Source organism: Gopherus flavomarginatus, chromosome 5 (genome assembly GCF_025201925.1).
Source record: "Gopherus flavomarginatus isolate rGopFla2 chromosome 5, rGopFla2.mat.asm, whole genome shotgun sequence".
Classification (NCBI taxonomy): Eukaryota; Metazoa; Chordata; order Testudines; family Testudinidae; genus Gopherus; species Gopherus flavomarginatus.
The window spans coordinates 157,298,366-157,321,442 of record NC_066621.1 but is presented as its reverse complement, the minus strand read 5'-3'; the positions used below and the strand labels follow the sequence as shown (position 1 = coordinate 157,321,442).

The following is a 23,077-nucleotide window of genomic DNA, read 5'->3' as shown; positions in this document are numbered from 1 at the left end:
ACCAACGTGATACATGCCATCATGTGCCAACAATGCCCCTCCACCATGTACATTGGTCAAACCGGACAATCTCTACGCAAAAGAATAAATAGACACAAATCTGACATCAGGAATCATAACATTCAAAAACCAGTGGGAGAACACTTCAACCTCTCTAACTACTCAGTGACAGACTTGAAGGTGGCAATTTTGCAACAAAAAAACTTCAAAAACAGACTTCAAAGAGAGACTGCTGAACTCGAATTAATATGCAAATTAGATACAATTAACTTAGGTTTAAACAGAGACTGGGAATGGTTGGGTCATTACACTAATTGAATCTATTTCCCTATGTTAAGTTCTCCTCACACCTTCTATGGGTCATCTCAATTATCACTTCAAAGGTTTTTTTTCTCCTGCTGATGATAGCTTATCTCAATTGATTGGACTCTTCCTGTTGGTATGCATACGTCCACCTTTTCATGTTCTCTGTATGTATAAATATCTCCTGTCTGTGTGTTCCATTCTATGCATCCGAAGAAGTGAGCTGTAGCCCACAAAAGCTTATGCTGAAATAAATTTGTTAGTCTCTAAGGTGCCACAAGTGCTCCTGTTCTTTCTGCGAATGAAGACAACTAGCTGCCCTGGGACGCTGGTGCTAGATAATTAACATTGCTATGGCTTTTTAAACCCAGATCCTACCTTTGCCTTGAACAGGGGCTTGTATACAAATGCAAGAAGTCTAAATACTAAGATGGATTAACTTGACAGCTTGGTATTAAATGAGGATATTGATAGAATGGCCATCTCAGAAACTTGGTGGAATGATGACAATCAAGGGGACATAGTAATACCAGGGTACAAATTGTATAGGAATGAAAGCAGGTTGTGCTGGTGGGTTGGGGGGGGGAGGTTTGCACTATATGTGAAAGACAGCACAGAGTAAAAATCTTAAATGAATCAGAGTGTACCATAGAATCTCTATGGATAGAAATTCCATGCCTGAATAATAAGAGTACAGCAGTGGGAATATACTGCTAACCACCTGACTAGGATGGTGATAGTGACTGTGAAATATTCAGGGAGATTAGAGAGGCTAGAGAAATAGAAAACTTAGTCATAACAGGAGATTTTCAGCTATCTTCACGTTGCCTGGGTACGTTACCTCAGGACAGGACGCTGAGATACAATTTCCAGACATTATTGACTGCTTCTTGCAGCAGAAAATCCTGGAACCCACAATGAGAGAAGCAATTCTTGATTTAGTCCTAAGTGGAGCACAGGATCTGGTCCAAGAGGCGAAATAGCTGAACTGCTCAGTAATTGTAATCATAATGTAATCAAATTTAACACCCTTCTGGGTGAGGGGATACAAAAAAGGGCCATCACTGTAGCTTTTAACTTCAAAAAGGGGAACTAGACAAAAATGAGGAAGCTAGTTAAATGGAAATAAAAAGGTACAGTCACAAGAGTGAAATGCCTGCAAGCTGCATGGAATCTGTTTTTAAATAAAAACACTGTGATAGAGGCTCAAATTCAATGTACGCCACAAATGTTAAAGAAAAGAATGATGAAAAGGATGAAAAAAATGCTACCACGGCTAAACAATGAAGTGAAAGAGGTGATAAGAGTCAAAAATATATCTTTTAAAAATTGGAAGTCAAATCCCACTGAGGAAAATGGAAAGGAGCATAAACTCTTAAATAAAGTGTAAAAATAAAATTAGGCAAGACAAATTTGAAGAGCAACTAGCAAAAGACACAAAAACTAACAGAGTTTTTATTTAAAGTACATCACAAGCAGGAAGCTTGCTAAACAACCCATGGGGCTACTGGATGATTGAGTGCTTAAGGAGCTCTCAAAGAAGACAAGGCCATTGCGGAGAAACTAAATGAATTCTTTGCATCAATCTTCATTGCAGAGGATGTGAGGGAGATTCCCACAGCTGAGCCATTTTTTTAGGTGATATATCTGAGGAACTGTCCCAGATTGACGTGTCAGTAGAGGAGGATTTTGAACAAATTGATAAACTAAATAGTAATAAGTCACCAGGACTAGATGGCATTCACCCAAGAGTTCTGAAGGAACTCAGATGTGAAACTGCAGAACTAATAACAGTGGTATGTAATGTATTGCTTATATCAGCCTCTGTCTCAGATAACTGGTAGATGTAAAGTTGTGGGCGGGGGGCAGGGGTAAAGCTTCAGAGAAGATCCAGGCTGATTAAGTCTAACTTCAATACCAGGGAAATTGGTTGACACTATAATAAAGAACAGAATTATTAGACACAGAGATTAACACCATTTGATGAAGAAGAGTCAACACAACTTTTGTAAAAGGAAATGATGCCTCACCAACCTATTAGAATTCCTTGAGGGGGTCAAGAAACATGTGGACAAGGGTGACCCCATGGATATAGTGTACTTGGACTTTCAGAAACCCAGGGTCCCTCACCAAAGGCTCTTAAGCATATTAAGCAGCTGTGGGATAAGAGGGAAGGGTCTCTCATGGGACTGTAATTGGCTAAAAGGAAACAGAGTAGGAATAAATGGTCAGTTTTCACAGTGCAGAGAGGTAAATATTAGGGACCCCTAAGAATCTGTACTGGGATTGGTGCTGTTCAGCATATTCATAAATGATCTGGAAAAAAGGGGTAAAGAGTGAAGTGGCAATGTTTGCAGATGATACAAAAGAACTCAAGATAGTTAAGTCTAAAGCAGACTATGAAGAGTTACAAAGGGGTCTGACCAAACTGTGTGACTGGGCAACAAAGTGGGAGATGAAATTAAATGGTGAAATATGCAAAGTGATTCACATTGAAAATATTGTCCTCACTATACATATACAATAATGAGGTCTGAATTAGCAGTTACGGCTCACAAGAGAGATTCTAGAGTCTTTGTGGCTAGTTCTCTGAAAACATCTGCTCAATTTGCAGTAGCCGCCAAAAAGCTAGCCCAATGTTGGGAACCATTAGGAAATGGTTCAATAATAAGACAGCAAATATCATAATGCCACCATATAAATATATGGTATGCTTAGAATACTTCATGCAGTTCTGGTCTCCCATTTCCAAAAAGATACATTAGAATTGGAAAAGGTACAAAGACAGGCAACAGAAATGTTGAGGGATATGGAACAGCTTCTGTATCAGGAGAGATTAAAAAGACTGGGACGTTTCAGCTTGGAAAAGAGACGACCAAGGGGGGATATGACAGAAGTCTATAAAATCATAACAGGTGTGGAGAAAGCAAATTATTCCTTCACACAATAGAAGAACGAGGGATCTCCCCATTAAATTGAAAGGCAGCAGGGGATGTTGTGAAGGCCAAAATTGTAACTAGGTTCAAAAAAAACTGGATACATTCATGGAGGACATGTCCATCAATGGCTATTAGCCAGGATGGTCTGGGATGCAACCCCAGGCTCTGGGTGTCCCTAAACCTCTGACTGCCAGATACTCGGAGTGGGTAACCATTGACTGTTATTTGGTTTAAGTAAAATATAGCAGCAAAGCTCATTTTAAGCCATCCACTCCTTACTAACAGGGCAAGTGATTCCAATAATGCTAGCTGTCCACCTTTGTTTCCTTGAGTGTATTTTTGACAGTCTGAACAGTTTGTTCTGCTATCCCATTTAACCGGGGGCACTTTGGATGTGATGTATATTGCTCAAAATTCTGATGCTTGGCAAACGCTTTTGTGCTCATTAAAGCGTGGGTCAGTTTTTGAACACAGTCAGTTGGGAAGTCTGCTCTTAGAAAAAACAGATTTCAGGTTTTGTGACACAGATTCACACAGGGAAGACTCAAAAGTCACTTAAAGAGAGCAGGCACAAAACTGTCTTTGCCTTTAAAGTAAAAGACGCTATTTGATACATTTTCTCCTGATCATTCTAATACTTGCTGAAGGATGTAGTGATTCTCTGAGCTGTTGCAAGCAGCTGGTGCATCTGAGACACTTGCAGACCATATCACCAATCTGTGTGATCATGCCAGCACAGAAAAGGATTCCTCTGGCTCTTCCTTTTGCATCATACCATGCCCACATGCCCCTCAAGAATGCTGCCTTGCATTTTTGCCCTAATTGTTAATGGAATAACCTTCAAGGTTTGTATCACCAAAAGCCTTTCACTCTTCACAGACGAGTAATGAAGAACCAGGGAAGAGACTTTGCTCTTTGTCTCTGAAAATCCCTTTGGAGGACTTGTACCCACAGGGCAAGATTTTCAAAAGTCACCAGGGATTTTGGGTGCCCAAGTTCAGACACCTTAAAGAGGCCTGATTTTCAGAAAGCACTGAGCACCTGAGCTCTCAGAATCAGGCCCCTTTGAGGCATCTCAAGCTGGGACTTCCCAAAATGGAAGTAAGGAAAATTCCTAATCATTCTGAAAATCAAGCCTTGAATCCTTACCTATTTATGGTACTTATATGGCCTGTATCACTGTAATATTGGAATATCTAGCAACCTTTATTGTGTTTATCCTCACACCACCCTATGAGGTAGGGCAGTGCTATTTCCCCATTTTAGAGAGGGGAAACTGAGGCACAGAGCGACTATGTGACTTGCCCAGGTTCACACACAGAAAAACCATGGCAGAGCTGGGAACTGAATTCCCCCTCCCTCCCCACTCACACACATCTTCCTATGTTTTTTATGTTTTATTTTTACAGCACTTCGGAGACAAATCCATAAGTAAGATTTGTGCCCCAATCTAAAGCCGACATAAAAGCCAATACAGACAAAGGAGGATAAAGGACTGGAAGCAATATACCAACATGTGATAGGGGTCTGTTATATCTGGCATGCATCTCACACACGTGCGCACACACATGCATGCAAGCGACGGCGTTGACAGTGACATAGGTGTGGTGTAACCAGGTTAAGTCTCAGCTCAGACAGTGCGGCCCTGAAGAAAACTTCACATCTAGCCTGAAGGGAAAACCAAACAGTCCTGTTTAGCAGGGGCACAGCAGATCCAGGTCAAAGTGCACAGAGCTCCAGAGGACACAAGCTAACAGCATCTCAGCTACTACAGGACTCTTGATAACTCAGAGCACTAAACTGTAGACGATTTACACCTTAAATACTATTCAGTTACCTAGAGGTATGAGGAAGGCAGGAAGTGCCATGCTTGGGGAACTGAATGGTTCTGGGAGGTGGGACCAGGTTAGGGCTTTAGGGTGAAGCAGTCCTGATCAGCTGTGTCCCAGGTAGAAAGAGGAAGGTTCCCCTCGTCCTTTCCTGGCCAGTTCTTGTGCTGGATCCCACGAGCACTTGTTGCCAGTTCCTGAGCATTGTGTCATCCCGTAGAAAGGCAGCCGTACACATTAAGAGGGCAAATGAGATCAGAGCAGGGTGGAGTTAGACTGAAAACAACACTAGCTCTGCGCAGTGAGGCAGAAAGCAGCTGAGAGGAGAAGGCTGCAGAATAGGTGGAACTTCTCTGGTGCCCTTCATGGGGAATCATAGAATATCAGGGTTGGCAGAGACTTCAGGAGGTCATCTAGTCCAACCCCCTACTCAAAGCAGGACCAATCCCCAACTAAATCAACCCAGCCAGGGCTTTGTCAAGTCTGACCTTAAAAACCTCTAAGGAAGGGGATTCCACCACCTCCCTAGGTAACCCATTCCAGTGCTTCACCACCCTCCTAGTGAAACAGTCTTTCCTAACATCCAACCTAAACTTCCCCCACTGCAACTTGAGACCCTTGCTCCTTGTTCTGTCATCTGCCACCACTGAGAACAGTCTAGATCCATCCTCTTTGGAACCCCCCTTCAGATAGTGGAAGGCTGCTACCAAATCCCTCCTCACTTTTCTCTTCTGCAGACTAAATAACCCCAGTTCCCTCAGCCTCTCCTCATAAGTCACATGGTCCAGCCCCCTAATCATTTTTGTTGGCCTCCTCTGTACTCTCTCCAATTTGTCCACATCCCTTCTGTAGTGGGGGAGCTAAAACTGGATGCAATACTCAAGGTGTGACCTCACCAGTGCTGAACAGAGGGGAAAAATCACTTCCCTCGGAACTAGAGGACTAGGACAGCAGACAGGATAATGACAAAGGAGGGGTCGAAGGGGCATCTCTGGAGATAGGGGAGCAGAGAGATCAGGGCTCAGTTGACTTCTCCTTCCCCTTTTGGGCCTATGCTCATCCCAAGAATTCTATGGGTTAAAAGGTATTTACCTGTGTGTACTGCACTAAGGATAACATAATAATAGCCAGACTGGGTCAGACCAAAGGTCCATCCAGCCCAGTATCCTGTCTTCAGACAGCGGCCAGTGCCAGGTGCTTCAGAGGTAATGAGCCGAACAGGTTATCATCAGGTTATCCCAGGATAGTCCACAGATCTACTTCTGTGAGAAAAGTGGCTAAGTTCTGTCCTTCCAGGAATTTCCTGACTGTGATTGGAAGGAGTCCAAAGCTCCTTAAGCTCCATGCACTTTTTCAGGGTTTAATCTAGAAATGCAATAGAGGTGGTTAATTTCAATAATCAATGGTCCTCAGTCACAGGGATTATGAGAGCAAGAAGTGGCAAATGCTACCACTGACAACATCCACCAACATCCTAATTCAGCTCTGCAAATGTAGACTGAGGACCATTTCAAAAGCTCATTAATCAATCTATAAAAGATACTTGGAAAGAAAACTTACATAATTAGAATTGGGTTTTGGCCACTTCTGATGAAACCTGAATTATTTTTTTGACCCAGACCCCATTAGAATATTCTCTGGAAGGAATGACATATTCTGGGATATCAGGCAGATTGGAATGAGTTATTAACGGTATTCGGAGAAATGTCTGTATTTCGCCAGCTTTCTCAATAAGTGGTGATCTTGCCAGGTAAACAGCACACGGATTTGTTATAGAGGCAGCTGCTCCAACAGTAAAAACACAATTCAACAAGTCATTTATTTGTCTCTAGTGTGCTCTTGTTCAGAGCAAAAAGGAGGGAATGAAAGATATTACATGGTATCTGTGCCTCTTAAGGAACAACACTGCAGTGCTCAAAACAATTTCTCTTTATTGTCTCAGCAAAATTTTTGTTAATATTATCTGACTGCTACAACGGAATGGCATTAACATGAAAACCTGGCAGTAGAGAAATAAAGGGAGCTGTCTTTGTCAGCTTAAGGCTTGACTAGGAAAATACTATCTTTTAGGAATGGTACTTTATTGTAAAATTTTCATGATAACTCCTGTGGCAGGTTCTGTATGTGAGGATCTATCACATCCCCAGTATAACGTCCATTGATTCAAAAGGAGTTATGAACACACGCACTAATGGCTTGTGTTCACTGCAGAGCTAAATCGGCGCTGCTGCAATCGAGGCAGCGGCATCGATTTAGCAGGTCTAGTGAAGACATGCTCAATGGACGGGAGAGTACTCTGCCATCGATTTCTGTACTCCACCTCAAGGAGAGTGTCTCCCATCAATATAGTGTAGTGTGGACCTTGTGGTAAGTAGATCTAACCTACATCGACTTGAGTTACGCTACTAGCGTAACTCAAATTGCATAGTTTAAATCGACCAGCAGCTGTAGTGAAGACAAGCCCTAAGAAGCAAATACATTATTTTTGTGGTACAGGTGTAACAATTAACTTTATAGGGACGAAAAAAAATCCCACTAAGTGAGAGGGCCTTCAAAATGAATTGTATGATTCTCACACCAAGAAAATTCTGATTAAATGTGATTAAAGCTGTAATTGACACTTTGGCCTATTCTCTTCTCAACAGAAATGCAAAACTCCATTGCATGCACAGATGTAAAGAGAGTAAACAAATTAATAACGGCATGGAGAGGGATAATTCATTCAATTTTTATACAGACAAAAGAGCCTGAAAGTGAAAATGTGTGGGTAATAAACTGGTAAAATGATATAGTATGCAGTGTTGCTGTAGCTGGTTCTTTGTGTGGTGAGTGATTTGAGGATAGTTTGTAGGAGTCCCAATATTCCCTCAGGAAGGGTGCCAGGGCCAGATATGACTGGATTCCCTTGTTTGTGTATTTCGGGAAGCATGTAGAAGGTCCCAGCAGTGAGTTCATGGGAGAGGTTGTAGAGTTTCTCTTGGGAGTTGTTTGGGGAAGGAATTGATTATATGCTTAAATTTCCTGGATAAATTGTGGTGTGGGGCCTTCTCCGAGTTCTTTTCAGTATATGGAGTGGGAGAGCTGTACATTGGCCTTGTTAATATACTCAGGGCTATGATGGTGCCCCCTTTGTCTGCTGGTTTGATCGCTATCTAGTGGTTGGATTTCAAGGACTGTATAGCTGTCCTCTTGGTGTTGGAGAGATTGTGGCAGATGTGATATTGTTAAGGATTTCAGAGCCACTTTCTTTCCTGGTTTCCTCTGTTGTGTGGACAACACTCCAACATATACCCCAAACATATCACCAAACTAATCCATTTCATTCTCACCCATAACAATATTTCACTAAAGAACAAACACTTTGTCCAAACTATGGGAACAGCCATGGGTACTAGGATGGCTCCTCAGTAGGCCAAGCTCTTCATGGGCCACCTTGAACAATTTCTGGACAAATGAATTATGAAACCAGTGATATATCTGTGAGACATTAATGATTAATTAATCTGTCCAGAGGATGAAAATAACTCCCTCAAATTTCAACCACATTTTCAACCACCACCACCACCACCAATCCCATGATGGGGTGTTCACCCGATACCAGCCCCTAAAAGGGTTAAGGTGGCTAGGAGGGCCAATAAACCACCTGAACTGCACCTGGAGGAGAAGCCAGGGAGTAATGAGGACTTATTAAAGGATGAAGCTCACCTGGACAGAAAAAGGCCCAGCTGGTACAAAGCCAGGTAGCTGAGGGTAGAAAGGGGCTATAGGAAGGCCAGCAGTCATGCTCCCTGAGGCTAGGGAGAGCAGGAAGCTTGGCCCAGAGAGAAGTGCACACCCAGAGGAGGGTAGAAAACGAACCTAATACAGGCAGTGTATGAAGCAGTCCAGGGAAACAGGAGCAAGATGTGGGAGAGTGTAGGCTTTAGCTGATGGTCGTAGGGTCCCTAGGCTGAAACCCAGAGAAGGGGCCAGGTTCCCTTACCAGCCACTGGGGAAGTGGCACCAGTGGGGGCCAGTGAATTGGAAGACTGCTTGGGATGGTCAGGACAGAGAGACTTTTTGTTACACAAATCTGCCTCTGGAAGAGGAAAACTACAGTGACCTGGCCAGAGGGCCGAGCCACAAAGAGAGAGCCATTGGGGCCAGAGAGAAGGATCCCTGCAGAAAGAGGTGTTAGACTAGCATAGCTAATCCTCAGCCACAGAACAAAAGGAGACACTCCAGCAGTGAGTAGAGCTCCTAGCGACACATCCATTAAACTCCCTCTAGAACATCAACTTCCTGGACACCATAATCATCTTCAACAATGGAACCCTACGGACAACTATATTCAAGAAACACATGGATCCCCACACCAACCTTTACAGATCCAGAAACAACCCCAAACACACCAAGAAACCTGTTATCTACAGCCAGGCACTCCGATAACACAGAATATGCTCCCAGGAGAATGTCTGGGATGTACACCTTAGCACACTTAAAACTATCTTCACCAAACAAGGACTCTTCACCAGAGAAGTAGATTGCATCATGGAATGGGCCACCCAAATACCCGAAAAGAACCTGCTTCAATACAGAAATAAAATCCCCTCTGACCGCAGACTCCTAGGTGTCACCTACCACCCCACACTGGAATCCATATGGCTATCATCAAACAACTACAATCCATACTCAATGGGGACCTGAACCTAAAAGAAATCTTTCCTGAAACCCCACTTCATGCCTTCAAACAACCCCCACAAACTTATCATCAGAAGCAGTCTGAGCCACTGACACCTCCGGTGCCGAAGGCATTGTCAAGGGCGGCGCCGTGGTCGGTGCCAATGTTGGTGCCGTGGCCAATGGCGTTGATGACGGAGGTAATGCCTCAGTCTCTGGTCATGGCGGAACAAACATTGCAGACACCACTGATGCAGCTCCCGAGTGGGATCCTTGGTGGAAAACCTATGGAGTCCAAAAGGGCCACGGAGCTGGGTTCTACCATTGTGAGAGTTGGGAGTAATGAGGACTTATTAAAGGATGAAACTCACCTGAACAGAATCAGTACCTGAGTGTTCTCCTGAAGGAACTGTTCTAAAATTACTGCATCCATGATCTCACCCAATGAGAGGGTCTGGCCTCAACCAGCAAGTGGCCCAGTCCATCGGTTTCTGGGCAAACGCCCAAGGCCATAACACCCCAGGCCATCTAGCATCCCAAAACTTTTGTGGTTACTTTTCATTGGATAAGCCCCTACCCCGGCTCTAGGAAGGCTGCCTTAACCACATCATAGTCCAGCGCTTGCTTGTCACTTAGAGCCATGTAGGCTGCCTGAGCTTCCCCTGTCAAGTAGCGTGCAAGCCGCAGGGCCAAGGTTCCCTTCTCTCAGCCTTCACCCACAGCTACTCTTTCAACAGTGACGAAGAATGAGTCGGGTCATCTGCAGAGCCCATGTCCTGGAGGCCCTACTGCCTGTGCCCAGCTGCCATTCCCCACTGCAGGACTCACTGCACCTCGGAGTAGCTGCTGCTGTACGCGAGCTTGCTCTCGAATAAAGGACTGTTTCTCCAGGTGGTGGGACTGTTGGGAGGCCTGCAGAGTCTTCTGCATCTCCTCCTGTTCTACAAGCCATTGCAAGGTCTCCTCCATTATCCAGACAGCCAGACCTCTGCATCAGCCCCCCACCATTCGGTTGTCCATGAGCATGGATAAGGCAATGCCTGGATAAGCTCCTACTTGTGACAGGGTGCAGCCCTCCACTCCTGTCCTCTCACTTATGGCTCTGACACCACCAGTTTGTAACCACCAGTGGATACTCTGCATGTTTTATCAACCACCTCCCTCTTACCGTCCCGTGCAGCAATTCTATTCACTGGGTTTTACAATCTTAAGAGAAGACAGACATCTCTCCATGCAGAGATTCCCCCTTTATACTGGCCCTACCGACCTCTCTCTCTCTCTCCTCCTCCCCTTGCACTTCCTTACTGAACTCCTTTTCCATTCTTGCAGTTAACAGGCTAATTAAATCCTTAGCATCCCCCCCCCCACACACAGGCCAAGCTGATCTAGTAATTTGGCCACTGCTTCCCTCACCCAGGTTCTCTTGCATTCTCCCCACCTCTTGGGCAGCCATACAGTGAATGGACTTGATCAACCACCTAGGTTAGAGTTGGAAAGGCTACAAGCAGCAGCAGAAGTTTGCCCATTCCAAGGAAAGGTGGCCACAGCTGCACCCTTCTGCTGGTGTAGCAGCAGGTATGCTCCTCTAGCGCTCAATGTCCCTGGGAACTCCCATCAAGTTGCTGTACCTATAAAGCCCCTGTGGATGGGTATGGCTTGCAGCTACAAGTGCAACCCTTCATCTGTGTGCCTTGAGAGGGGCTGTGCCTTATCTCTCGTTTGCTGGGGTGCTGGTGATTACTTCCCCCCTCCTGATTGAGTTAGGAATGGACTGGGCCAGGTGGCTTTTCAGAAAAGGAAAACCCAGATACATTTTTAATGATATTTTCCAATAAATAAAAATGTACGAGCAGAGTATTATCATCTTATGACTCACGACATTTGTTTCTGTGGGGAGCCAGGGCCTCTTGCTCTTGAGCCGCTAGTGCTGCTTTTTGGGGTCAATGAAAATATCAAGATTTCTTTACATGAAAAGCTTTTCCTTCCCTTTTGCTTATTCCAAACATGCGTTCCAGGCACATCCTCATTGCCCAGTCTTATTACAGTTGTAAATCACAGCGAATGAACATGGATGCTGGATTCTGGAAACAACACAGCATTTTTGCTTCCCGCCAATAAAAGCTTTAAGCCGAATGTCAAAAGATTTCAATGGAACTATTCTACAAATAACACCATTGCAACAGCCTGACAAACTCCTACAGATGCCTGGTGCTATTCTCTCTCCCGGACCTCCCTAACAAAATATACTACTTCATCGGCCTGTTGGAAAGCATAACATGTTAGGCACTAAGGAGCAAACAGAGGCGATGCTTTCATGAAATAATCACTCCATTGCTCCTTACCCAGCAGTTTCTCCCGAGTATGATGAATCACAAGTTATTACTAAAAGCACCCACTGTGGGGGAGTTTATGTCTCAGTACCACTGGCAGCTTAGATTATAGAAAATTAGTTTCAACTGAACTATTTGGTTCAGGTAGATTAATCCACCTACCAGTCAATAGGAATCTTCCTTCAAACTAATCAGCCATATCTCTGTGGTTAGCCCAGGCTCACACTGCAAGCCAGCACGACTATGAAGATTTAGTTTTCTCATAGGAGTAATTATTGGGCACATATTCTTCATTGTCCTCTTCTCTGGATTAAATTATAGGTACCATAGACTCAGGCCTGTTGTAATAACCTGGGCTACAATTTTACCCTAATTTTAAGGTCACCTTTAAAAAGTAAGTATCAGAGGGCTAGCCGTGTTAGTCTGGATCTGTAAAAGCAGCAAAGAGTCCTGTGGCACCTTATAGACTAACAGACATATTGGAGCATGAGCTTTCGTGGGTCAATACCGATGCATCAGACGAAGTGGGTATTCACCCATGAAAACTCTGCTGCAATACTTCTGTTAGTCTATAAGGTGCCACAGGACTCTGAGCTGCTTTTAAAAAGTAAGCGTCAATTCATAAAAAGCCATAGTAACCTATAACATCAAATATTAATGAAAAAAGTTATAACCCCTCAATCTAAATTCATTCAAACAAAAAGAGCTGCTAAAATAACACAAAAACTGTGGTAAAATTGTGCCTAGCAATCCAAAAAAGTGGCAAATTAAAAATCAGTAAATGAAAACTGGTGTGTCAAAAACTAAGCCTAAGTAATAACAAAATAATGAGGGGATGAGCTATTTTGCCTCTGACTCCTGTGGTGTGCCCTGATGAAAGAGATTGTAGGGAGAAAAACTGCTTAGCTACAAAAGCAAACAGTGTGTTTACCGGAGTACTAAACAAGCTAAAGTTTCTATAGACCAAACCCCAAACCTGGTGTGACACTGTTTAATATTAGTCAGTAACTAAGTTATATAAACACCATTAGCCCATTTATTCCAATACAACTAGCCCCAGCATTTGCAGACGTGATCACATCAGAATATCAGCTTTCAGGTAAACCCCCAACGTAGTAAGCTTCCCACCCTCGTGGGCATGAAGAAAAGAATGAACATGTGACCCTGGTGACATTTGCAGAAAGCCTGAAACAAAAGGCTAGCGGGTGACTGCCCCATGGATCTCAGTGGGGAGTTAATTCCAAGAACTGCTCTATCGGGGGCTTCTGCCCACACCACCCCAGTGTGGCTGGAGAAAAATGCAGAAGGTCCAGTCAACCTGCCCACAGACAGCATCCAACAGGACTGGATGCTGCTTGTCCTCCTTTTCCAAGGGGGCAGAAAAATGGGGCACCAGCTGCTATTCTCTGGCAGGCCCTCAGGGCCGGACTATAAAGACCCCCATGCTATGGTGCCTACAGCTCCGTTGAAATGACAGTGATCCAGTACTGATTTATTCCGTATGTTGTTATAATTGGCCAACGCCATGTTTGGCACAGTAGGACACAAATTTACAGGCAGCCACCCTGCCAGAGAGGAACGAAGGAGAGACAGCTCTCAAAGGAGCATCCAAGCCCAGCTTACCTCTGACAATGATGTTGGTGGATTTTTTTGCAGGGTTCCCCACATTATTATTGGCGATGCAACTGTATGTGCCGGCATCATCCGAAGTGATGGCCGGTATCGTCAAGGTCCCGCCGTTCAGCACAGTTTTTTCAGGCAGGGCTCCAATGGATCTCACCCAGGTAAGCGTGGGTGCTGGCTCGCCTCCCGTTGTCACACAGACCAAAGTGATGGCCTCGCCAGGGTTCACCACTATGGGGTCGTCCACCAGGAGCTTAATTGACGGAGACGCTGGAAAAGATTTTTAAGAGACATGTTGTTTGGAGGCTGACAGTATTATTTCTGTATCTGACACACCAGACCAGCTGAGATCAGCAGAGCTGCTATATATAAACGAGAGGGGCTGCTGGCCGGGTGCTCTCTGAGAGCATGTCTACATAGCTGTCAGAGGTGTGACTGCAGCACCAGTAGACACATCCTTTGATCTAACCAGCTTGAATAGCAACAGCCAGGAAGCTGCATCAGCACGGGCTGTACAAGCCCACCTGGAACCCTGGTATGTGCACCTACACCTGTGATTGCCGAGCAGACATACCCTGATAGGGGTCCTCAATTTTGGAACTTACTGCCCACTTAGGTGCAGATTTGGGAATGCTGCAAACCCACCATCACGTCCCTTTGGGTAGAGTCGTTGTGGAGGGCAGGGGTCAAGACAGACCTACTTACAGGCAGCCCATTGTCTAGGGTTTCTTTTGCAAGGATTAATTTGAGAGAGAGAGATGCACAGAGCACTGGATCTTAAATAAGGAGCCTGTGTCTAGAAATGCTACAGCGGCACAGGGATCCTTCCACCACTGGAGTGAGTCCACCTCCCTGGGAGGCAGTAGTTAGGTTGACAGAAGAATTCTTAGCACTGTCTATGCTGGGGCCTAGGTTGACTTAACTGTGTCTGTTACAGGGAGTGAATATTTCACACCCCTCAGTGACGTAGCTGGCTCAGCCTTGCTTTCTAGTGGAGGTCAGCTCTGAGGGGAATTCATTAATAGCATTCCTGTTATTCAACACAGAAAGCACAGCCTTCTCCATTCTCCAAATCCTGCTAGTGAACAGCACCCTTCCTCTACAAGACACCCGCTGAAACCCCAGGCCCTCCATGTCTGAATCCAGGCCGGCAGTTATTTAACAAACAACAAGACGTCTCATGCTGGGCAAGACCGTCAGTTGATGCATCTGCACAGGGGAGCAAAGGGGCAGATGGCACCCCCTTACTCTCCTGAACGGCTACACGACCCCCGCAGCTCACAGGAGAGCAGGGCCACTGACCCCCTTCTAGCACAGGTGGGTAGGGAGAGGCCGGTGCAAGGAGCAGGCACACGGGTGAAGTCATGCGCTCACCCACTCCAGCAGTACAGAGCAGAAGCAGATTCCCCTGCTCCTGGAGCAGAGCAGTCACAGTTCACCCCCGATCTGCTCTGAGGCAATGCAGCTGTGCTTGCTCAGGGCTGTACCAACGGGCGCAGTCTCGCTCACACAAGTGCCGCACTGATTTCTAATCCCTCCTATTGGGCTATGAAGGGAATTCCGTCAAACAATGGCACCACACCGAAGGAATCCTGTGCAAAATGCTTGGAAAGAAACATCTTGCTCAGATCCTCGGAATCACGAACTACTATCTACGAAAGAAGAGGGCTTTTTATTCTGATCTGGACACATTAACTATATAAATATTAAAGGGGCATCATAATTGGGCTTGGCAGAATTTGATTTTTTTAAAATAATTTTGACAGATAATTGATTTTTAAGCTTTTTTTTTTTTCAATTTAAATTTTCACTGTGCAACGTTATGGGTTTTCATATTTTTCTCTTTTTGTCAATTTACATTTTCACAGTTGTAGGAACTCCTGGGAGGCTCAGACAATAATTACTGAAGGGCAACCGATGTTGAGATTGAAAAAATAGGAAGTTTTATCCCCATTAAAGCACAAACTATCAACATCACATGTCAAAATCTATAAAGCCAATATCCTTAAATCAAACTCTAAGTTCTCAAGCGACATTTTCCTTACTTTGCCTCCACCAAATTGCCACCAAAGATCAGGAACCGAAGAAGCTCCGGGGGCCTGGGCCCCGTGAGAGCCTTCCAGTGACCCCGGAGTGAGTGAAGGACCCCGCTCCTTCCCCCAAGCCCCCACCTTTGACCCACCTCTTCTCCCCCCCACCTCCTCCTTTACTTCGCTCGCTGCATCCTGGCTCCTCTCCTCTCCCTCTCCTCCCTTCTAAAGGCAGAGCCAGCTGATTGCCGAGTAGGGGAGGGAGCGGGGAGGCATGCTGAATCCTCGCTCCTCCTCCCTCCCTTCTGCCCGGGGCAATCAGCTGGTTTGGCGTGTTCCCGATGCAGGGGAGGGAGGGGGAGCCTGCGCGCTGAGTCCTCCCTCCTCCTCCTTCAAAACGCTGCAAGCCAGCTGATTGCCGTGGGCAGGAGGCGGGGGAAGGAGGGGGAAGGTGCTGATCCGCAGAGCCTGCCGGCGAGCGGGAGGCGCTGGGGGGAGTGGGCTGTAGGGAGGCTGCCAGCTGTGGAGAAAGCAAGCAGCCAAACAACGTAAGAGTGGAGCATTGCACAACTTTAAATGAGTCTGCTCCCTAAGTGATCAGCAATGTAACAACGTTAAGCAGAACGACTTTAAGTGAGGAGTTCCTGTATTGAGATGCTCAGAAATGGAAATATTGTTGTTGGTTTGCATGTGTACGGTGACATCGATGTTTACCGACATTTTCCCTATTAAAATCGAATCCTTCCAGGGCAGTATTACAGGCAGCACAAACACCAGCATCTCCAACCCCAAACATAGACCCCATTGTGCCAGGCACTACACAAAGATGGTACCTCTCCCAAAGAGCTTCCAATCTAAGCCAAGTGACAAAAATGAATATAGTCAGAGGGGAAAGTGCAAGAAACAATGAGACAACATTGTCTAAACAGACCAGACACGGGGTGAGGAAGGGGTAGGACACACAAGCAGCATGAAGAATGTGATAGTGGGAAATGTGGGTTTAATTCTACAATTTGTGGGGGGTTTGTGGGTTATTTTGGAAGGGATCAGCTACAAGGGGAGGAATGAGGGGAGAAGGGGGGCCTTGATTACAGTTAAGGCTACGTTTCAGTCACGGTATTTTTAATAAAAGTCATGGACAGGTCACGGGCAGTAAACAAACATTCACGGTCCATGACCTGTCCATGACTTGTATTATTCACCCTAACTAAAACTTGGGCCGGGGGGGTTGTGGGTGCTGCCGGGGGGGGGCAACCCAGGGAGCCACTGGGGGAGGGGACGCAGGTGACAGCATGCGGCCCAGAACTCCTGCTGCTGTTGCAGGGGAGAGGTTGGCAGGCTCCCTACACGGCTCCATGCAGCTCCCCGGAAGTGGTCAGCATGTCCCTGCAGCTCCTATGGAGAACCCTGGACAATGGGAGATGTGAGGGCGATGCCTGCGGGCGAGGACTGCAGAGACATGCCAGCTGCTTTTGGGGAGCCCTGCCGAAGTATGCGCTGCCCCACCCACTACCCCCCTGCCCTGAGCCCCTTCCCACAGCCAAACTACTGCTGCTGCTGGGTGAGGGAGCGCAGTGGCCCAAGACTGCCCCAGTGGCGGCCAGTGCAGCTGGCCCAGAGTCTGCCAAGCTCCTCAGGTGGCCCCGGGACCAGCCACACCAGTTGCTGCAGAAGTCAACAGAAAGTCACGGAATCCGTGATGTCCCTGACAGACATGCAGCCTTAATTACAGTCTAGAACTAGCCACCACGGGGAACAAGTATTTAATAATGGGCTCTTCAGTCTAACAGAGAAGAGTATAAGACAAGCTAATAGCTGGGAGCAGAAACTAGATAAATTCAGACTGCAAGTAAGGTGCAAATGTTTAACTGTGAGGGCAATTAACCATGGGAACCATTTATGAATGGTTGTGCTGGATTCTCCATCTCAGCCAATTTTTAAATCAAGATTGGATGTTATTTCATTCTCAGAGAATCCGCTCCTGGAAGTATTTGTGGCAGTTCTCTGGCCTGTGTTACCCAGCAGATCAGTCACGATGACTCCAGTGATCCCTTCTGGCTTTGGAATCTACGAGTCTCTGAATAAGAGGCCAGGACAGAGGAGGAGGTGGGTAAGGGAGGGGAAGTGGCTAAGGAGCAGATATGGAGTAAAGCTGAGGGGTGACACCATGAGGGTTGGAGCAAAGAGCAAAGGAGTCAGAGAACACTCTACAGTTTGGACTGGAATGTCTCATGGTCAGAAGGTTCCTGTTCTGGCGTCTCCTGACCCTACCAGGTTAATTTCTGTCCAGCTCTTCCCTGAAACACACAAGGTTGGTGGGGAAGTTTTGCATTGCTCAGGTCCTAGTGTCGCCAGAGTCAGGGAGTCTCTCCTGCATGCTTCTGGATCCGGGGGAAGCAGAGGGGTGGCCCCAGCTTTACCCCATTTTCCCTCTCCCCTCCTATTGCACCAGACCCTACTTTGGCTGCTGCCACTCCAACCAGGTGGAGTCTCTGGATGGCTCCTTTCTGCAGCCTTCTGAGTACAGGTTGCCCAACGTTTTCAGTTGATTTCAACTTTCTCAAATTATCAAGGGCTGACTAAAGCTAAGGGGGGTTATTGGAGCTTACCCAAGGGTGGAGAGTGTCACGGAGATGGAGGGCCTGTTGAGGGAGGGAATGGTGATGCCTATGGGAAGAAGAGACACTGGAGACAAGCGCAGGTAGGGAGGGAGTAGATAAAAGAAGGGAAAGACACATGGTTGAGTGGGCAGGGGATGGGCAGTTGGCAGCAGAGGGAGGTGAGAATGCAGAGATGCATGCTGAGTGGGGAAGAGTAAAGCTAGGGAGTGGGACCTGCATGCAGGTCCAGGGGAGAGCAGGAGATGAGGAACAAAGGGGGTTACTAGCCAGATGGGACGTCCATCGAGTGCCATGCATTGGGGTCCTGCTGTGTCAGAAGACATCCATGTACATACATGAGAATCAAAAGCCCTGCCTCTGTACCTCTTCCTACTCCCTGCTAGTCTTATGTTTTGGGGGCAGAAGCGAGAATCGGAGTGGGAACCTCCCAATCCACAATGCTGGACACAGCTTTTCAGGCAAGTACCTCCGTGCAGCGCCAAGCTAGAATTCATCCCTGGAGCTGGAAGTGCACTGGTTGGGTGTCAATCAATATTGGTGTGGCTTGACCACCGCCATTCTCCTTTACGAGCCAAGGCTAACATTAGCTCCAGAAGGACCTGTGCAAAGAACTGCCTCTGCCCTACTCTCCCTAAACATCAACCGCAGACCGGGAACAGCAGCACCGCAGCTGATGCTTCATGACTAGAACACAAGATGAAAGCTTCGACAACGTCAACCCACACAACTGCTGCTGTTACCATAATTGCCTCATCATCCTTAGATGAAAGGAGACCCCTGGCTGTGCTTCAAACAGAGAGGCACAGAGAGTGGCTGATGAGATAAAAATGCTGGGATATGACCCTTTCAACCCAGCATTCAAAATAATACGCACATGGAAATCCTGATTTGAATACGATGATTGGCTTCTGCTCACACTACATGGCAGACTCAACTAGAGTGTATGCCGCTCAACTCCAGAAGCTTGTTCAATGACTAGGTTCAAAGGCCTGCTTCACAGTCAAGACAGCCAAGAAACTCAGAGGTCGTGTTTTAAGGTCTAGCCTTCGTTGAGACCATCCTGGAGCACCCCCAGGTCAAATTATGCTCTGTGATGTAAATGGGGGGATGACTGCAAAGCAACAATGACATCAACAAGCCACTCCAGTGTTCTCCGTGTCTGTTAGACTCCAACGCTACCCAGCACTGTATGGTAACGCAATGGGGACTCAGCACCTGCAACCGAATGGAGTTACGCTAGCTCTACGGTGGAGCAATGGAGGGCATAATCTGGTCTATTATACAGTATGTTGGATATAACCCCACTGCAGAGCTGCCAGGTTCTGGCTGGTTAGCAACAGTGCTAAGTGGGATATGGAATTACCTTTCCCACCTTCCAGATCTGCCCATCTCCTGGTATTCCTGCAGCATGAGGCTTTTCATATACCCAGGGAGCACAACCTGCTCCTCTCATGTAGTCAGTCCAGCCAGCAGCAATCCATGCACAGCTGGACACACACGGCTAAGAATGGGAGAGGGGTTCTCGTCATGGGAGCGAGCACTCTTCATGTGTTAGGGCGAAAAGCAGGGAGTGCCTGCCCCTGGTCTGCACTCTGCTTGTTCGCTTCACGAAAGAGAGATGGACTTGTGGGGAATTACTGGGGGCAAGGAGGGCTCCCTAGAGGATGGAGGCAGGCAGAGGAAAAGCTCTCACTGCTAGACACCAACAGCGAGGAGAGTAGGAGAAAGCATGGTTTGTAGAGACACTCTGGACATGTCAGAGAGGGCTGAGAACACAGCTTCACCCTGAACTCGGAGTTTTGGCTTGTGCAATTTAATTTCCATTGGTTTCTTTTTTAATGTAATGTGAAAAAAGAGCCACCAAGCTAACCAACTGTACACTTGTGATACGCGCTGGGGCTTCTACTAGAGACAGGAAGGGAAAGGCCCTCTGACTTCTCCTACAGTGCCCCTCCCTTTGTCAGGCAAAGAAGCACCAGAGGAGGGGGCACGTCATGCTAAGTGTTGAGTGCCTATGCGCTCAGACCCTCACAGGACTAGAGCCTCATCCCATTAATCTTGTCCATGAGTTGGACACGCAATGCTTTGAAGTAGGGAGGAGAATGGTCTCATGGTTAAGGCACTAGACTGGGTCTCAGGAGATCTGGGTCAATTCCAATTCTTAGGCAAGTTACTTCGGGCCAGCTTTCCCAAGGGTTTTGATGAAGATAGGCACCTAGTGGGGTTTTCAAAAAGCCAAGATGCCAAACTCTAATTGATTTCATTGCTTTTTAAAATCCCACCAGGCCCCTACCTGCAACTTTGGGCTTCTAAAAACATTTGAAAATCTACCCTTTATTCTCTCTGTGCCTCAGCCCCTCAGTAGAGGATAGTACTACTTTAATGGTCTCCCTTATCTATTTAGATTTTCAACTCTCTGGGGCACAGACTGTCTTTTACTACACACATTGTGTGACTGGACTGTGGAACTCATTGCCACTGGAAGGTGCTGAGGCCAAGAACTCAGCAAGGCTATAAAATGGTTTGGCCATTTACATGGCCAACAAGAATATCCAGCGTTATTAGAAGTAATGATGGCAAAAATGATATGGAAGGGATATTAAACCTCAAATTTCCAGGCTTCAACTAATCTTTAAATATTAGAGACCAAGACCTAACATGGGGGACAGATTATCCTGCATCATCTTACTGCAAGGCTCTTGCACCTTCCTCTGAAACAGCTGGTACTGTTCCTATAAGAGACAGACCTTAAGTCTGATGGTAATTCCCACGTTCCTACATCCTATGCATCTGTACAGCAGCTAGCACAACAGGGTGCTTATCTTAGCTAGGGCCTCTAATACAGCTGCAACACAAACAGTAATATTGGTTTATGGAGAGAAAACAGCATAAGGATTACCTCCATCTCACAACAGCAGCAAAAAGACCTCTCTGAAAGGTTGACTATTACTTTCCATTTGAAATAATAAATACAATTTTCAATATTATTCTCAGCTATATTATGTATCAGCATTCAAAAATTAGACTTTCAAAAAACGTGTTTTTAAGCTTAAAGTAATTACATGCTCGTCACAGAAAAGAACTTGAACAAGATCCAAGTTGGGAATATCATCTGAAAAGAAGCATATTCCAGTGACAGTGAGCAGCTAATTCATTCCTCTAATACAGATTTTATTACTTAGGTTACTAAAAGATGTTTTCCCAGATTACACCATTTGGATCGCGTCAATGTTTACATAGGTTTCTTTTCACTTGAAAGGCACTTCAAAAATCCAAGCACTTTGAGGTGTAAAGAACATAGCAGACAGCTGAACAATTAGACACATGAAAACACTACCCCAACTTATATCTGCCAGTCAAGTTTGCACTTTCATCCAAAGGTCAGTTACTATGTATAGCATGAGAGTTATTTAAGGCTGTCAAAAAATCCCACTGGAAATTTCATATTCAGAGAAAAGACAGGAAAATCAAATGCAAAAAAAAAATTGCTCATTATAGTTCCACTTTTAACATGCTCCATAGAATCATAGAAGATTCGGGTTGGAAGAGACCTCAGAAGGTCATCTAGTCCAACCCCCTGCTCAAAGCGGGACCAATCCCCAACTAAATCATCCCAGCCAGGGCTTTGTCAAGCCGGACCTTAAAAACTTCTAAGAAAGGAGATTCCACCACCTCTCTAGGTAACCCATTCCAGTGCTTCACCACCCTCCTAGTGAAATAGTGTTTTCTAATATCCAACCTAGACCTCCCCCACTGCAACTTGAGACCATTACTCCTTGTTCTGTCATCTGCCACCACTGAGAACAGCCGAGCTCCATCCTCGTAGTTGAAAGCTTCAGGTGGTTGAAAGCAGCTATCAAATCCTCCCTGATTCTTCTCTTCTGCAGACTAAACAAGCCCAGTTCCCTCAGTCTCTCTACTCCATGTTAAAGTCTGTCTCAGAATTTCAGGTTATAAACCCTGATTCTAAAACAGTTTAGTTTAAACTAGAGATCAGCTCAGTGTTTGGGTAACATGTCCCCAACCTGTGCTCAAACTCTCACTCAAAACTCAAAGGGAATAATTTCTGAAGATTCTCAAAACAGGTTTGCTTAATGTAGTCTCTTCACTGTTTTCCATTTTGATCTGTATATGCACCTGGTTTTTCTTCTCTCTGGGCCATTCACTATTTTACATGCAACTCTGCCATCCCCCCTCTTATTCATCTCCTTTCTAGATGAAACAGTCCCAATCTATTCAGTCTCTCCACTTCCGTGAAACTACACCAGTTGGCAGCAGCTGAGGCTTTAACATAAAAAAACCTGATTCATGCATTCACATGCATGAACACACATATACACACACACACACACACACGGGTTTATTTTTCTCGTTTAGAATTCAAGAGTATTGGACACAATGATTTAAAAATATTGAGGAATTCTACTAAAGAAAATGTGATGCTGTAATAACCTTAGTCCCAGATTTGGACCTTAGCGTCCAAGATATGGGGGTTAGCATGAAAACCTCCAAGCTTAGTTACCAGCTTGGACCTGGTACTTGCTGCCACCACCCAAAAAATTAGAGTGTTTTGGGGCACTCTGGTCCCCCTGAAAAACCTTCCCTGGGGACCCCAAGACCCAAATCCCTTGAGTCTCACAACAAAGGGAAATAATCCTTTTTCCCTTCCCCCCTCCAGGTGCTCCTGGAGAGATACACAGACACAAGCTCTGTGAACCCAAACAGAGTGAATCTCCCTCTCTG

The 23,077-nt window shown here is 45.8% G+C and overlaps 1 protein-coding gene across 2 annotated transcripts in view; it reads right to left on the bottom strand.

Annotated features, from left to right (window-relative positions):
* Nucleotides 1-23,077, bottom strand: part of MDGA2 (MAM domain containing glycosylphosphatidylinositol anchor 2) — a 661,668-nt gene that overhangs the window by 272,260 nt on the left and 366,331 nt on the right. For both annotated transcript variants that reach the window (XM_050954596.1, XM_050954598.1), the window contains exon 6: nucleotides 13,684-13,953. In XM_050954596.1, the coding sequence (XP_050810553.1) occupies nucleotides 13,684-13,953 (270 nt within the window). The remainder of the gene's footprint in view (nucleotides 1-13,683; nucleotides 13,954-23,077) is intronic.